We start from the raw sequence: 18086 nt of genomic DNA, 5'->3' as shown, positions 1-18086 counted from the left end.
CCTGTGTAAAGTAAACTGAGTTATTTTAAGGGACGTTGTCACCGTGTTTCTTTTCCTGAACCCCAAGCTATGTATCTTAACTGTCCAAAACCAAACCTATGTAAGTTCACGTTCAGTACAAAGCTTTACGTTAAGTAAATAGTAAAGTAGTAAAGTAAATAGTGCTTTTCAGTGAAAATCAGCAAATCAGCCTTAAATACAACACAGAGTTAGAGTTAGACTGTAGGACAGTGAGCTTGTCTCTTTCCAGCAAGGTCCATTAATAATGACCTTGTGAAGTATATCCCTCAAGGTGCAATCGGAGATCAAGAGGAAATGGCGCAGCTGGACGGTGAACAGGTACTTTGCTGTGGACCTGAAGCACCGGCATCCTTCGCTGGCGAGCAGTGGGGTGAACGGGGGCACGCAGCTGTCGATCCTCAGCAAGAGCAGCTCGCAGATCCGCATGTCCAGCCTGCAGGCGGAGACCCCGGCCACCTGAGCGGCACCGGCAGGGACGCCGCGTCCGGCAACGACACCACATCCAGACCTGACGCCGTCAAACCTGCCGCACCCACCCTCCTCCCGATGACCAGCCTGACCAACCCGTTCTTCAACCCATACCCCAACCCATACCCGGACGACACCGTGATGGAAACCCAACTCAACTCCAATGACCCAGAACAGCCTCTAGTGTGACCTTCTTTTCTGAAACATGACCGAACCTGAATGTCAGGTGCCAAATAATGAATCCAGACCTCTGACCTGGTTCAGGAGTAAAAACAGTCCACCTGCTCCTGAGCACATTCAAAGGGCATGAGTAGTGTTTACCTATTGTTGTGTTGGGCTGTAACATACAGGAGAAACATGGTTATCTCTGTATATATTGTATTAGTGTTTGTCTGGTGCTACAGTCTTTGCTGCATCGTAGCACAGGGGGACCAGCTCATCGCTGCAGCCTTCTCACAGTGATCATTCCAGTCTGTCTGAGCAAGTTTTTACATTTGTCCTCAAGTTTCAGCCTTTCCTCAAAATGTGTTTTAGATTGTAACTATACTCTTAGATACAGACACCACAGCTGCTTCATTTAAGACAGATAACAATGGTAATGTAAATATCTTAAAGGGTAAGATTTCACACATGAAGATCACTTAGGGCAGATGTAATGGGTGTTCCTCAAGGAGCTGAAAAAGTGACCCTGATGATGTCATAGTGATGCCATTAGGGTTATTTCGGCTTGGGCACACATGTTAAAAGAAAACTTGTGTGAAAAAGTGAGGCGTTTTTTGGGGGGGGTTTTACCAGGTGAGTAGGCCCTATTGAACAGATCTGTTTAGCTGCATCATGGGAAAAGTAGTATTCAGGGTTTTTGGGGCTTACCCCAAACTCTGGACTAAAATTCATATGCCATCCTCTGCTGCTTCAAATTCTGACGCACTCTAATGTATAGTCAGTATCTTAAATGAGTGAAGGTTCAAGCACACATCAGTGTAATAGATTAGGGTTGGCTGAAACATTATGGACCCCAAGTCATACCCAGACTTCTTGAACTCATTCAGAAAGCTCAGTATTATTTCCCTCTCAAGCCCTCATTTCCTGCGTGAAATGTGACTGATATAAAACTATATCAAGTGTTGATGACAACCAGAGTGAGGAATGTCGAGGGGAATATTTACCTGCATCTTTTAGGCGAAACCTGGAAAAGCAGTATTTATGAAAAGGACATATTTTCTACATTTATGTGAAATGCCAAAAAAAAAAGAGAGGAAAAAAAAACACATAGCAGGGTTAGATGATGACTCGGAGGGTCTTCTTCTTCTTTATGTGCACAGTGCTGAGGTTTGCCGACTACGACCACAAACACAAACCTCTCTTTTAAATCTCAGCGCTGGAAACCAGACATCTGAGAAGAAGGTTCATTTGGAGATCAGCTCGTATGTAGTTCTAAACAGCCGTTAGTACAGAAAATGTCAATGAAATGAACTAATGACCAAAGCGTCAGGAGTTCAACTGCTTGCATGAACTTGCATTTATTGTGGTTTTGTTTAATTTTTGGTGAGAATTCAGTGTTTAGAGTTTCTTTTTCTTCATGAACTTTGGGACTGTTGCGGAGGCGGCTGTAATGCAGATTCTCCTGTCACTTTGCAAAGCCCAGCCTCTTCAACAGTCCCCTGCAGGAAGTTTCAACATTGTACTGGTTGAAGTGAAGGTGTAGACTGTCGGAAACATCACAGCGCTTCACTGTTTTTGGATAAATATTTCCTGACTTGTTTCCGGAAAATTGACCATTTGAAAAATCAGTTTTAATTTTGATTAATGAGGGCTTTTTCTTAGACCAACCCCATCACAGTTTCTGTGTTTCTGCAGTTGTTGTCTCTGGTGGCGTTTGCTCTCTTTATGCTTGAAAACAAGCACACTGAGATGGACACTACTTTTGGAGAGGGACTTTCAACTCGGGGGTAATTCTCTCATTCCAAAGACAAATTAATTGATTATTTTGCACGGCCGTATCTGTTTGCAAAGGCTGAGTTTAGCTTTGCAACCGATGTCACAGCAGACGTTTCTTTTTGTCTGACTCAACACTCCTCTGAATCCCTATTTTTGACTCTACTTTGTGTCTCCAAAAGTGCCTTTAAGCACAAAACAAGTATTTTGACTTCTGTTGATGATTTTTTTAAAAAAAGAGATTTGTCTTTTTAATTTCCAAACAAAACTGCAAAGTAAAGAAAATGGTTGGGAAAAAAAGTGCTTTTAATGATGCTTAAGACTAAATCAGTATTTTAAACCTGGAGGCCTTCAAAGTACTTTAACTTGTCTTTGCTAAAGATGAGCAGAACATACGACCCAATGGTGTTTTGAATAAAGCAGTTCTACAGGATATTCACCCAGCAAGTCAATGTATAGCACACTACATCACATGCACACATGAATAAATGTTTTACGTTTCTTATTTTACAGACACATTCTTTATTTTTCTCAGCAGCAGAAAAATGGAAAATTACTAGACTGTAAAAAGTCTCATGTACCTGAATCACAAAATACTTTTTCTTTATGATATTCTTCAAAATATGAGAACATTTTATATTGACATTATTTTAAGGGGTTGTATCCTAAATGTCCACTAAATATGACAGGATTTCTCATTCCTGAAAAGACAGAGATGGTTTGGTAAAAGTACAGGTGTCTGAAGTGTTTTCAAAAACAAACTGGAACTGAAAACCCCCAAAACAACAACAAATGAGTAAATTCTTTGATGAATAGATATTTTGTGTTTCTTTTCTGAATCCACATTATTTTTGAGTGATAATAATAGAAACGCACATCAGCTCAGTTCAGTATTACAGTGTAGTTAAATGTTGCTTTGTCACAGTTAACACTGTTTTGGTAATTCGCAGGTAAAAGATGTCATGTACGGAGTCCCCAGACTGGCAAAATATAATAACATGATAATAATTACTGAAACACAAACAGAAAAAAAAAATATATATATTTATTCATTTATTTTATCAATGGATCAATGGTAAAGGAAATTAAAACATTTTGCTGTTTTTGCTGACTTGTTGGAGGTTAAAATAAACATTCAATTCTAGATTTCTTTCGTACTATTTATATTTTTAATGGTATTATTTATTAATTTAATTGTATTTTTTGACTTGTCTTAACTAATAGCTGTAAAAAGAATGAGGTCATAAATCTAATTTCATACACAAAAGATTCATTAATCTTTAAAAAAAAATCAATGATATTTTTGGTAAATATTATTTTGTGACATGTAGTTCTAAATTGCGTTGCAAAACTTCTTCCACACTGCTAGGAAGATATTTTGATGGAAACATACCAAACCCTTTTTTATTATTTTAATTTCAAACTTATTTATTTATTTATTTATTTTTGTCTTTTTTCCTCCTCAAAAACCCTCCATTCTAATATCAAACATAAAGAAACAGCCAAATTCACAATAACAATACTGAGGACAAATTTTTTTTTTTTTTTTTGGTAAAAATTAGCTGTTTTTGGCATCTAAATCACATAAATCTTGTTTCAACATAGTTTCAATCTCTATTTTTCAATGTGAAGCTGATTCCTACTAGACACTGAAATATAGTTGCTAAAATCGTGTGTTGTACATGCATGTAACCGATGGAAATGTTTGCTTTTCAGCCACAATTTGTCCAGTTTTACTCTAAATATTTATACCGTACATGTCTTGACCTGCAAATTACCAAGCACATTCTTTTTGGGAGTCCAGACCACATGAAGGCAAAGAGAAAAAAAGAAAAGAAGGGCTGACCAGAAACTGTATAGTCCTGTTGTCCTGCTGTGTCTGTGTGCAGTTTGAGCTGCAATATTAACATTGCAGATCCAACAGCAGCCATGGGGGGGCCCTGTATCATCTACGGATGTTTGGGGAAAGGGCTGGACAATCACTGCCTCTGCTCTGGTTCAGTTGAATGTTCATTTGAGTTCATCGCAGACATTGAGACAATCTCACCGGGTCATGAGCCTAATTTTGTTAATGTATTTATGAATTATTTCCTTTTTTAGTGTTAATATGGGAGTTGGAGCCTTATATTGCCAGTACTATGTTGATGTCAGACAAAGATGTTGCTATTATTATAAGAATATATATTCATTTGAACCTGTTGTTTTGAACTATGAAGTAGTTAGCTGAAGTGTTTGAAAGGTCTGTAGCCAACCTTTGTGACTAAATAAACTGCAGTTTAAATGTGCGACATGGAAACAAGCTGCGAACGTTGTACCTTGTAAATGGTTTTCTGTGGTTCAAAGTGAATAATTGTCATTTTAAAACTTTGCGCTGTGATTGTTCTCTTTTTTTTAAAATAATTATTATTATTTTTCTTAATGGTGATAGTGTTTTTGCTAAAAGAATAAAGCCTCCTGTAATTCCTCTGTACTCTCTAATAGGCCAATGCATGTGTGTATTTGATCTCATTTGACCAGCAGATGTAACCACAAGGGAGGGTCGAGCTTTCAGGCCATTGAGGGAATCCAAGCTGCGTGCTTGTTTTTTAAATGGATGAGGCAATTAATAAGCTAGAACATGAATATTGGGTTTCAACTGTGAACGATTTGTCAAATTGTAGCTCTATAGTCCCATCAGGACCCATCGAATACTTTTCCTTTGAATGTTAATCTTTGTAGACATGAGGAAAAGTAAAGTGCCATAAAAACTGCTGTACTCTTTTTCTTCTTATTGATTTTTACTGTGCAGCATGACAAGAAAATTGGTTTCTGGTATTTTTCCTTTTAAGCTTTTTGATGGTGGTTATCTTAATTGAATTGCTTCATTGTGCTGATTGCCTGTTTGAATCAGTTAGGTAAAAAAAAAAAATAATGGGCCTCAGCAGTTTGTGTACTGATGGCTGAATGTAAAAGTGACTTAAAGCCGTGAGCCTGCTTTTGTCTGCTTTTCTTTTTTTTTGTTCATTTGATCTCGTTCACTGCACAGTGCACATTTTTATCTTCTTTTGATGGGCGCATTAGAAGGGTTTTTTTGTACATTATGGAAGTGTCGACAATAAATGTTTTTAACTTGTTGGCTCAAAGTTGTTGTGTGTGGTAAATATTCAAAAGTTTACTTTATTATAGTGTGTTCACACCCAACATGATGCAAGTCTTGGGATATTATATACAAAGCCCATGTAACGAAGCAAATAGATGTGTGCCAGATGACACGAATGACAAGAAACCACACACATAATGCAAGGAAGCAAAATTTGTGCTAATTGTAAATTTGCACAAAGTGAAACTTGTCAATTTGAGCGAGAAATAAAACTGACAGAAACTGGACTTCAATTACAGAATTGCCCAATATTTTTTAAGCAGTATTTTTGAAATGTCCCTAAAACACAATTTCAAGATTACTGCATTTCCATTTAGTGATGTTATATGACTTCTCTCGCTATATCATTCCAAGAAGCATGGCTATGGATGTTCAAAACATAAGCAGGTTTATTTCACACTAGCTGTCATTATTTCCAGTCGAAGGCGACGTAGGCTTGTTATACGAGTAATAATGGAAAGGCAAGTCCCTCATAAGTGGGAGTGGCCACATATGAGAGATTTCTTGGAGGTGATGGTCCACGATATTACGATTTTCAAAACTTCCGGATGATCCACTCAACTTTCTGCAACGCAATAACACCTCTTCACCTCACAGATGTGTTCCTCAGTCTCATCCTGTAATGTCCACCCCCAGCCCAAATAAGAAAACACCAAATAAGCTTCAATTCATGTAGTAAACTGGAACCTGTAAGAGAAACATCTGCATCACTTTCTCATGAAAGAGAAGAGGGAAAAAAACACTGTAAATTGATATAATCTTAAAAGCAAAGTCCAGACATCACATCCAAACATGCTCGGTAAATGTCATCTTTCACCTCCTCTTTGCACAGTTTTAAAAGTGGTGAAAGCTTTGTTTTTGTCATTTAAGCACAGTTCTTATCACATCTTGAATCCAACACGACACAAAAGCAAAGACTCAAGAACATGGAATCACAGTCTTAAATATATGATTTTGTGACACAGATTTCTGCTTCCATCTGAACTACAGAGAAACAGTGAGTTGTAGTGAATGATAAAGGCACTGTAGCGGTCAGTAGCTGAGTAATGTAATATTTCCCTCATGGTAAACACTATACATATCTACATGTACATGTGTATGAATACTGAGTGATCTGAGCATACCTGCTAATTTCCTACTAAGTCAAAACACAGAAAAGATATATATAAAGTCAAAGCATTATAAACACTGTGAGCTATCAACATTTAAAACAGCTCATCTAGTCTCCCAAAAGAATTTGCAGAGGAAACAGCTTCTGGATTATCATTAGCATTAGCACAGCCATCAGTAACTGGGCATCACTAAAGTAAATGGTAATGAAACCGAAATGTACAATCAAATTTCTCCACATTTTGCAGAATTACAGCATATAAGAATAAAATGAACAGACATATATGATACAAAAAATATGTTGAATATAAACACCAATTTATCTATTTCAAAGAAAGTTGTTAAAATATTTTTTTTGTCTATTATTTTTCACTTCTTTTTACAGTAACAAGGTAATTTAATGTGGCTTATAAAGCTGTTGAAGGAACTCCACTGTTGTCATAAAATACATGTAAACTCGGCTGTATTTACATTAACACAAGACATAAAAACAATAATCTGACAAATAAATAGCTTTTACAGTCTAGTGCTCCAGATGTGTGCTAGTGCACTGTGCAACATGTTGCATGCAGAGCCACTGATGGCAACATTGGCATGTTCCATTCATCTGAGAAAGTTTCTATTCTATAAGAGTTAAACTTAGGTAGTACTGCCCAATATTAAAGTGACCAGTGGCATTGGATAAGTAACAGTAAAAATAACTTGGATGTCACAGTGAGAAAACTGTAATGAATGAAAGCAAATCCATGAGGAAAAACGTATTTTAAAAAAAAACGTAAATACAGATATGCCAAATCAAGGAACACTAAGTGCACGAGTTAGCAATAAAATTTTGTTTGTTTTTTTTCTATTTTAAAATATTGTTAACAACATATCCTTTTCAGGGCTGTGGCATATGCAACCAGGTAGATAGACAGACTTTGTCCTGGCTGAAAATAAGCACACGTTGCAGGCGTAGGATGATATATGTAGCATAAAGCCAACATTAATGTTGCTTTAAGATTAGTTTAATGCAAGTTAGACTGTCACTCAAAAACAAAAAAAAAGACTTATTTCAACCTTAAAAAGTCAACAGTGAAAAAATTCACATCAGCACATTCAAATTTGTGCAAAAGCCATGGAAGCTTTCAGTCAGAGACCTTCAAGGCATGCAAATTAATTTATGTCAGTTTTATTTATAAAGCCCATTATTACAAATCACAGTTTGCCTCAGAGGGCTCTACAGTATACGACATCCCTCTGTCCTCACATCCTCACAATGACTAAGGAAAAACTCCCCAAAAACCCCTGTCTTTGGGGAGGTGGTAGAAACCTCAGAAAGAGTATCTGAGGAGGGATCCCTCTTCCAGGACGGACAGACGTGCAATAGATGTTGTAAAAAATCAGATTACAGTTATATCATAAATTAACAAGTGAAATCAGTGTCAGTGATTGACACAAGTGTTCTGCATTAAGGTTAATCAAGTGATGCTCTCCCAGTTCTTTATACTGCTGATTTCACTTGTTACCTATTATGCCTTGAAGAAAATCTCTGACCAAAAGCTAGTATAATAAACATGATTTTTGCATTGATTTGAATGTGGGGATGTGTTTTTTTTTCACTGTTGATAACGATTCAGCCCGAGCACTTCACTCTAAGTCCAAATACCAAGTGAGTGGTGTATTTCCAAGACTTAACCTTAAAAAGTCAAAAATGTTGGAGACTCTCCACTGATTGACCCCACAGCTGTAAGAACTGCATGACTGCCCTCTCCCACTCCTACTTCTCCTGTCCTTCTGTCCATCCTCCGGCAATTTGAGTCCACGACAAAGGAAAAATATTTTGGTTGATGTTAATTATCGCTTTATGAAGGGGCAAACATTCACCAAACTAGAATTACCGCCTCACAGTTATATGCAAATCAGTAAAGTTGCAGTGACAGTTTACTTCCATGTCTTTGAAATCATGCTGCCTCACAAACACTACCTGGCAGCAGAAGATCAGTTAACATATGAATTCTTAAATTATGGTCAGAAACATGTTTCATAAGGTCACAGCGGCTTGATCTTTGACCTTTGACAACCAAAATCTGATCAAGTCATCCCTCCAGTCCAGTAGGAGGATTTTGTGTCAAATTTTAACAAATTCTCTCAAGGCGTTCTTTAGATATCGAGTTAACAAGAATGATGCAAGGCCACAGTGACCTTTTACCATTAAAATTCTAATCAGTTCATTCTTGAGTCCAAGAAGATGTTTGTGCCAAATTTGAAGAAATGCGTTCTTGAGAAATCACATTCATGAGAATGGAACAGAAGGATGGAGGGACAAACCAAAAACATAATGTTTTGGGCCACAGCTCTTGCAGGTGCCAAGGCATAAAAGCTGGGCAGTTGGGACTTAAACCAGAAGGACTCAGAAAAGCTGTGACAGAATAAAGTTAATATAATTGTTGCTTAAAGTATAATGTGGTTGCTTTTTGAATTTGATATGTCTAAAATAAATCAAAGGACAATGTTTTAAACCACATTCATTGTGTACCAGATATTGGTGCTTTTGTAAAAGAAAGAAATGATCTGGTAGTAGTGTGGGGCCCCAAAGCTAAATTTAAAGAGGTCTGGAAGTTGAAAAAATAATAGATATTGTGGGGGAAAGTTGTGTGGGACATTGTAAATAAAAAGAGTTCAAGATTTTGGGGTTTGGGTGGTTAAGGTTTGGATTTAGTTTGGCAGCCCATGTGACATTTTGCAAATATTTCATACCTTACAAAGTTAAGAGGTACCTTAAACATTCAACAATTCTGTGGTTGAGTCACTTGTTCAGAACGTCATCCAGATGGCGAGCAGGTGCGGTAACACCAGCCAATGTTCTTAGACAGTGGAGATGTTGCTGGGTGTGACAGTGTGTGTCTCTGAGGTTGGCTGATCTTTGGGGCTGGACTTGTCCAAGACGGAGATCTGAGTGACCGTGCTGCTTTCAGTGAACAGCGTGCGCCGCCGTTTACTGTAGCTCAGATAGCTCTGAGTCTGCCAAAACCAAAATCTCTTCTTCAGTTCTGCCTGCACCTAAACACACACACACACACACACACACACACACACGGGTGAATAAAACAGAAATAAGACTTAAACATGACAACATGAAAAAGAAATGCAACCATATTAAATCATCTTCTTGTCTGTACAGTTTGGTGCTATCCCCTAAAAAGAACTTCTACTCGTAGAATTGCAGATTTCAGCCCATAAACTCTCAAAAACTTGAGTAAATTGATGTGAAATCAAAACAAATGGGGGGAAATGTCTAGAAAACTATTTTTGAATCGTTACAATTACATATTTAAAATAATGAAACAGAAAAGAAGATACATTTATCTAAATTACATTCTAGTCATGTTCTTATAACTTCTTGCTATTTTTGGCAGCAATGTATTGTAAACTTGCTCATGCCCTTCTCCCCATGTTTTTAAAAGAAATCAAACCATTTTGTCAGGTTTAGGGTAAAAGGGTTAAAGGGTTAAATTTAAACACTCTCTCACTTTCCATAATGTACCATAGATTTTTAGCTAAATTTCCAACCTGTCAGATAACAACTAGCTGCCATTTATTGAAATGAGAAATCAGATTCAATATTTCGTTTTGTCTTTACTAAGAAAATCTTCTACAATCACACAAGTGTTTTCACTCACTCTGCCTGATTAGATCTCCTCTCATTTAGTCTGATCAGAAATCTCATTAAACAGAAAAATGAAAACACCTGTGTGTTTGTGTGTGTGTGTGTGTGTGTGTGTGTGTGTGTGTGTGTGTGTGTGTGTGTGTGTGTGTGTGTGCAGGCCCTTCATAAAGACTGCTTTTAAGTAGTCAATCCTGAAACCCCAGACATCACAGACCCTGTTTAGACCCTGTTTAGACCTTGTAGCATACTCGCCACTCACACTACAGTTGTATCAGTGCAGCTGGAGATCTAATGAGGGATGGTCTTGCAACACTTCGTCCAACTTGACATGAAATGGATTAGTTACAGAACATTAGCACGCTGGACAAAAACAACTATAAATCCTGCACTGATGATGTGGTCTTTGTTGTAGACACACTAGGACGGCATTAGTGTTTATATTACAGAACATATGTGGTCAAAGGCATCCACCTCAGCAAGTGGTTTGAGGGATCTGATCAGAAATGCATCTTGGTGGCCATTTATAGCTGTATTCAGCAGTCACCTGAGTTGCATGTTGATGCCAGGTCTAAACAGGGTGAGTTTTAATGACCGCACCTGCTAACCAAAATATAATTCTATCAGAAAAAAAAAGTGGTGAGAATCTCATTCAAGTCTGAATTTCAAGTCCACATTTTGATCACAATTTCTTTAAAAATAGCTTTCTAGAGCTTTTTTAAAATATGCTTTGGATAATAATTAACAAAATGTATATTAGGAACAACTTGTTGTTCATTGTAGCTTGGGAACCAGATAAATCTGGTAAATTCATGTTTCATATGCTCTGGCAGATGCAACTTGTCCCTCAAGCAGATTTCCATCCAATCAGGCCTGCATCTGCAAAATCACAACAGTGTCTAATATATGAGGTGTGCTTTAGATGATAATTGATGACTTGAAGAGCCATCACGCTTAATGCAAAATACATCATTTTTAGCTCATGCTCCCTTATATCAGGGACACTATGATGAGCATAAATCAAGCTTAGTAAGGACGAGAGCAACTGAGATGGCTGCAGCCGATGTAGAACTTTTCATTGAGGTACTATTTTCAAATTCTGATGACAAAAATGGCAACATTACAGACATACTGGCGCTTCACCATCAGAGCTCATCTCTGCAAGCTGTGATCTGTTTGTCACATTTTGATTGGTTGAAGGTCCATCCACATGCGTTCAGAGGCATTTTAATCTACAAAGGACGAGAGCAACTGAGATGGCTGCAGCCATCTCATGGCTGCAGCCATCTCAGTTAGCCATCAACAGTTAGAGGGGCACTAACTGTTGATAGTGCCCCTCTGAAATTGAAAATCATCTTAAAACTAAGTGGCATTTGTGAATAGGTCTTCTAAAGTCAGGTTAGGCTGATTGAAAAAGATTGGCAAAACTTCTTGTATGGTCTTTAAACTGTCAGCGATCATCAACTTGAATTTAAGTATGTTGCACATTAATTATTCTAATATGATCATATAAATTATATAATAGTGAGCCTAAAAATGTTTCACTTACCTCACCATTCAGGAAACAGTAGAGCAGGGCCACAACGGATCCCTTCAGACCAGAAATATAATATCAAAACTGTTAAATATTAAAAATATAGTGTATATCCTGAACAAACTTGTCTGACATTGGGTCACTATGTGTTCATGAAAAATATTTGACATACAAATTTTGGATTACATGAGTATATTTTATGTTGATTTGTATCTCATATATATCATGTGTGTTTTACCTGAAAGGACCCCAGGCCAAGCTCTATGAAGATGCGGGCCTCTGCTCCTGTGTTTTCTGGCAAGAAGGCAAACACCATGTAGTGCATCCCAAACAGAGGGATGAGAAGCAGAGTGGATTTGGCCAACCTCCTGCACACATGGTAAATAAAAAAGACCCATGAAGATTACATACAGCATGTTTTTACATGTCATCATGTGGAGGAATATTTGTTCTCTTCTTACTTGAAGTGACTGGTGTCGTTGCCACCGACTCCGGGAGATCTCAGCTTCTGCACCAGAATGCGAATCACGTTGATGAAGATGATGAAGTTGACCTACATGAAACAAAAGGTTACCATACTGAAGTGGGTGAAAATGTTAAAGTAAATACAGAGGCAATGTTTTATTAGAAATCTTTTAGCATCTTTTAGTTTTAGCAGAAATCTTTTGGCAATCAACCTCTCACTTAAAAAACTTACCTGGGTTTTTAGACACCTTATGTTTTACCTACATCTTAAACTCTTACATCATCAGACAGGTCCCCACTGGAACATGCACCCTAGAGAACTCAAGTTCTACTGATCAATAGGTGGGTCCCCTTTTCATTTACCCTTTTCCACCAAATTAGCTCTGATTCTTAAACCAGCTCTGCACAGGATTCTTTGAAGCTTTTTGTTTTTACCCCCTAACAAGCATAGACCAGCTATTACTGAGGCCACTGCAAGCTCTTTTTTTCCTAATGATTTCTCACTTGAATTCACTATTGCTGTCTTCTCCATCCACTCTTTCCAATCTATAGAATATGACCAAAAGAGGAAAAAGAACTGGAATAGAACCGTTTCAGTGTTGGAGGTGAACAAATAGATCCTCTCAATAAAGAATATCTTCAGGACTAACACAATAGGTTCAGGTACATTTAACTATGTACTTCATGTTAGTTACCAAACAAGATGAAAAGGTCTTTACCTTTACCTACAACTTCAAGGATAGACATAACTGTACCCTAAAGATGAAAAGATTAAAAACAGTGGTTATAGATAATAATATTTGTGTGAATTTACAACTGGCCAAGGTTCCCTGTTTCCATGTAGGAAATGCATCAACTTTCTTTGATGTATAATTGTTGCACCAGCTGTGAATAGAGAAAAAGAGTCTATAGTAGCTGCTGCTGGCTGAAGAGTCAAAAAGTCATATGGTCTGGATCCAAGATTTAGAACTCTTATTATTCCTCAGTAGCTCTTTTAACTGCTTTGTACTCACCAGCAGTGACGCAGTTATAGGAGCTTTTATGATCCACCAGATGAAGGCCACATCTGTGTCATCCCAGCACCTGAGACAGTAATGAGATAAACAAGACAGTCACAGGAGAACAATACTGTTTATCTTGTCACAAAACACAGAACGCTGTGTTGGAAACAGTGGAAGGAAAACCTCATGAGCAAGACTACATTTTGAATTAACTATTCTTTTTTTCATGTTTTTTTAAAAGAACTGAGCATCAAATACTTGATCATGCAATCAACACGATGCACTAAAAACTAGAATTACCACCTCATGTTGGTATGCCTCCCGGTACCAGTCAACTTACACTTACAGTTTATATCCATGTCTGTGAAAACATGGATGCTCCACACACACCTCTTCCCACTGACAGCACAGAAGAGCTCAACAATCTGCACATTTTCAAGGCAGACACCCAGCTCATGAATTCAGTATTTGAACAAATGTCTCTCCTTCTGTTCTTGGGTTACAATAAGTAATGGCTGTGGCTCAGAGGTAGAGTGGACCTTCCTCTAATCGGAAGGTCAGCGGTTCAATCCCCAGCTCCTCTGGGCAACATGTCAAAGTATCGTTGGGCAAGATACTAAACCCCAAATTGCTCCCAATGCTGCGTCATCGGAGTGTGAGTGTGTGTGAATGATGACTGAGTAGCAGGTGGCACCTTGTACGGTAGCCTCAGCCACCAGTGTGTGAATGTTTGTGTGAATGGGTGAATGTGACACGTAGTGTTAAAATGCTGTGAGCGAGTGGTCAATAAGACTAGACAAGTGTCAATTTATCATTTAACAGCCAGAAAAGTGTTTTTGGCTTGTTGATCTTTGACTTTTAGAATATAAAATATCATAACGTCATCATTATATCCATAAACATCTGTGTGAAATGTTGTCATAATTACCATATTAATTCTTGAGTTAAAGCAAAAAACCAGCCAATTCTCACTTCAAACTCGTCAAATGTGTCCACTTTGTCAGACCTGGGCTGCCGGCGTCAAATGAGATTGCATTCGGACAGAATCTGTGGCGTTGTTATTATACGCTGGTGGACTGCCAGATGGCACTGTTCACGTCCACATGCACTGTACACGTCAGCGTCACTTGAGAATGCTGCTGCATGGAACCAGTTGCATGCGCATGAAACGCTTAAGGACAGCGTCAGGTAGTAACGTTGCCGTTAACAAGGTTATATAAGATGTGCGTGTCAGCTTATAGGGCGGATGGATGGGGAGGTGAATGGGTCCCACAAACAAACTGTCATGCAGGAGTCTGCAATTTGATTCCCTCCATGTGCATTTGTTGACATCCTAAACATCATAAGTAGATACAGATCATTGACAGAGCAGCACCATGGGACGACTTTGACTGAGAACGTGTTGCAGAAAGCATGTTTGTTTGGACCCCACTTACCTTGACCTTTGTCAACCACCAAATTCTCTTCAGTTCATTTTTGAGACCAAGGTAATGTTTGTGCCAAATTTAAGGACACTGAGGTTGCATTCCCGAGAATGGTATAAAAAGATGGACAGACCACCCAAAAAGATTATTCCTCCAGGCCATGGCTAAAGCTACCATGCTGATCAAAAGTCTTTGAAAATTGTTTTTTGAGCTCAGAATATTTTTCTTCTATTTTACCTGCAAAAAATGGGAACGCAAAAGTTTTTTGAACAAAAAAATGGGAAAATTTCTGACATACATATATGTCTTTAAAGCCCTATGTGTCCCACGTATCAGGCACTTTAGTGGTTGGAAACATATATTTTGTAAGTGGTTTTTATTTGGAGGATACATTTTCTCTGATATGCCACTGCAGCAGCTCACCCCTTGTTATCATAGAAGTTTCGAGTGAGGATCCACGCCGTTATGATTGTTGTAGGGAGACCTGGGAGACGCAAAGAAAGAGACACAAAGAGTGACCTGATCATTAGGGAAGAGTCAAAGCAAAGCTCTAACAAGAGCCAGACAGAGAAAGGAAGAAAGAAAATGACGGTAAACACAGAGAGGTGAAAGAGAAGGATGGCCCACCCCAGCCGATGAGTATGTACCACCAGAAGTATTTCTTCTGGAAGACAAAGGTGAGAGCCAGCAGCGTCTGCAGGTACATTCCCTCCACCAGCAGCCAGAAGTAGTTGGCCAGGATACTGAACTGAAAGAAGGCCACGGCTGATTTACAGGATGTCTGTGGGGTCAAAAACAGCAAAGGCCACAAGCATCAGAAGACACGAGTCGGTGGATGTCATTTATCTGGGCTGGTTATAATGGTATAGGCCTCTCTCGTCAATACATGGGCCACAGGGAGGTCTGTAATGATGATGCATGTTAGGGATAAGAAAGTTATGTATTAGTGTACACTGTCTGTGTATTTATACTAAATTGTCATGGTACAGGAGTCACTTGTTCTGCCACGTGCAGAATACACTCTGTGTAGATTGGGAGAAGGAATGTGGAGCAAAAGATTGCAAGTGCTATTTCCACCACGTTTTAGTATGCTATTGGCAACGAGAACTGAGTTTAGCACAACAGGTGGATTGGCGTACTAACAAAGCCCTTTCTCACCAAAATTAGCGCGTGCACGCCATTTTTTCAAACACTGGTAAACCAGCTTAATGTAGGCAATTGATTGCATTTTCACTGCCGGTGAACACACTGCTGCAGCTGACAAATCTGCCTTTCTATCATCTTGTGTCTGTGTGTGTTGTTCTGTTGGTGTGTCTGTGTGATGTCACAGACAGGCAGGAGAACAGGCAACCACTGGACAGCAGCAGGAAAAGAGGTCTTTAAAAACTTTTCAGCGGTTTCTTCTCCTTTTCTATCTCTTATTTATTCAATCTCTCTATCAAACTCAGTGCAGACTCATTTGGACTGATGTATTAGCTGCTTAGGAGGAGTCGAGCGGTAATTAGTGATGGCACGTCATTGCATCGCACCAGTTAAGGAGCTAGTCTTAGCGCTTTCACCCGAGTGTTGTGTTCCCATCAATGCTGATCGGAGCATGTTGCGCTAAATACCCATATCTGCTGCAGAGTCATTTGACCTGGGTGTGAATGCTGATCATATGCATTCTCATCGTATTAAAAACCAGATGCTGGCATGTATTAGTGTTTTTTTTGTGCAGTGGGAATGAGGCCCAAAACACTGAAGCTGGACGATCCAACTGCAGGTCTCCAGTCACCTACAACAGCCCTGGAGAGAGGGTTGTGTATAGGACAAGGATGACGTGTCTGCTATGCTTCAGCATTGTAGAGTCTGTGACTAGACACAGATTGAATGTGCTGCTGACACATATTCAACTGCATCACCCAAATGTGCTGATCACCAGGACAAGAAAATAACAAACCAGAGCTCAATTCTTAATTTCTGCTGCTTTCAAGCTTCCTCTTGCAGCATATATAGCCAAGGTGGAACTAATTATCTTACTCCTTCTTGACTCCCTTGTGTTCAGTAGGACTGTTTGGCTTTCTGTTGTATTGCCTTCAGTGTATGCCATTTCTGCTTTGATTTGTTTGTCAAGTAACTTTGTAAACTCTGTTTTTAAAGGTGCTAAATTGATACACATTTCATTATTATGATTAAATAAGCTTACTCTTCTTATTTATTTAAAATCAAAGCGAGTTACTGATTACTGACTGATTTTCCAAGTAACTTGATCGTGACTTTCACTCTCACTTTCTTTTGTCACCCTTTTCCCTTTCTCTTTGTGTAATTTTATATTTAAAAAAACAAAAAACAACTGTGGTCAGATGGAGCAGAAGAGCTTTGCCTCATCATTTTCTCTCTCATGGTCCTTTCCACCCACATGAGCCACGTCGAAGTGCTGATGCTGGTCCCTCGGATCCACACAAGAGGACACTTACCTTCACTCTAGGCTGTCTCATCAACAGAAAAATCAGAGGAGAAACTCTCATGGCTAATGCTCTCCCAGGCTCCTCTCAGTCACTCCCAGCTTTTTAATCCCACTCCTTCCCGCTCTCTATGATAATAAGGTCTTCCGAGTTTGAGAGATTCATGTCAAGATAACAAAATGCAGGTTATTCTGCTCCCAACCTGAAACCAACCGACTGTGTTGACGCCATTATTATTTTATTTTATTTTTTTTTTATTCTATCTTCTACCTCATTTCATTCCTTCATCCCTCTGTTTTCTAGTTTGCATGCTTCTCTCCCATATCCTCTATCTTTCCTTTTCTCTTTTTCAACTGATCTGATAGCATGACTCCACCTTACTCATCTTCACTTGTGCAGTGTTTTTTATATTAATACTGAAGTGTATTTTCCTGCTACATGTTTCTAAGATGGATTTTTGAACGCAAAATGAGGCTTTTGCACTTTAGCATGATGTCTCTCCTTTCCAGGGGAAATGCTGATACTTAAGTATAGGATACAAGTCCTCCATACTAACTACAGTATTTAAACACTGGGCTGGTTTCCATTAACCCTACAAATTTAACTGCTGAATATAACATCAGCTGAATGGAAACATGTAAGTTTCGATAAGACTCCCATTTAATGCAAAAAAGATGTTCACATGAAGCGGTATTTAAGGTGATTGGAAAAAGCCATTATTTGCAAAACTTCAATGGAAACATTTAGGTCACATGATGATATGGCTATGTGCTTGTCTGTAGGAAATGGCTCCCTTGGGCATAATGCAGCAGGCACTACAAGAGGTGTTATTGCATCACATAACTCTTCAAAAGTTGAGCGGATCATTTGGAATCTACATTCCTCTGTGAAATCTTAGA

At 38.6% G+C, this 18086-nt stretch overlaps 2 protein-coding genes across 3 annotated transcripts in view; one reads left to right on the top strand and one right to left on the bottom strand.

The window, feature by feature from the left end:
* The window catches only part of adcyap1r1b (ADCYAP receptor type Ib), a 35523-nt gene extending 29980 nt beyond the window's left edge, over window positions 1-5543 (top strand). The window contains exon 14 of one of the 2 annotated variants that reach the window (XM_088077426.1): window positions 280-5543. In XM_088077426.1, coding sequence (XP_087933552.1) covers window positions 280-678 — 399 coding nt within the window. In that variant the 3' untranslated portion in view covers window positions 679-5543. The remainder of the gene's footprint in view (window positions 1-279) is intronic. The other variant, XM_042484013.2, reaches the window with a different exon arrangement.
* Window positions 5544-5590: 47 nt separating this feature from the next.
* ghrhrb (growth hormone releasing hormone receptor b) overlaps window positions 5591-18086 on the bottom strand; it is a 46674-nt gene continuing 34178 nt past the window's right edge. The window contains exons 7-13 of the mRNA XM_042482690.2: window positions 15371-15524; window positions 15167-15227; window positions 13332-13401; window positions 12315-12406; window positions 12092-12221; window positions 11869-11910; window positions 5591-9715 (exon numbers count right to left, since the gene is read on the bottom strand). Of these exons, the coding sequence (XP_042338624.2) occupies window positions 9521-9715; window positions 11869-11910; window positions 12092-12221; window positions 12315-12406; window positions 13332-13401; window positions 15167-15227; window positions 15371-15524 (744 nt within the window). The 3' untranslated portion in view covers window positions 5591-9520. The remainder of the gene's footprint in view (window positions 9716-11868; window positions 11911-12091; window positions 12222-12314; window positions 12407-13331; window positions 13402-15166; window positions 15228-15370; window positions 15525-18086) is intronic.

The sequence above is a fragment of the Plectropomus leopardus genome, chromosome 5, assembly GCF_026936395.1.
Source record: "Plectropomus leopardus strain MGB_pleo_1.0 chromosome 5, ASM2693639v1, whole genome shotgun sequence".
Classification (NCBI taxonomy): Eukaryota; Metazoa; Chordata; class Actinopteri; order Perciformes; family Serranidae; genus Plectropomus; species Plectropomus leopardus.
The sequence above is the reverse complement of the archived record's forward strand: the minus strand, read 5'-3'. Positions and strand labels throughout refer to the sequence as shown.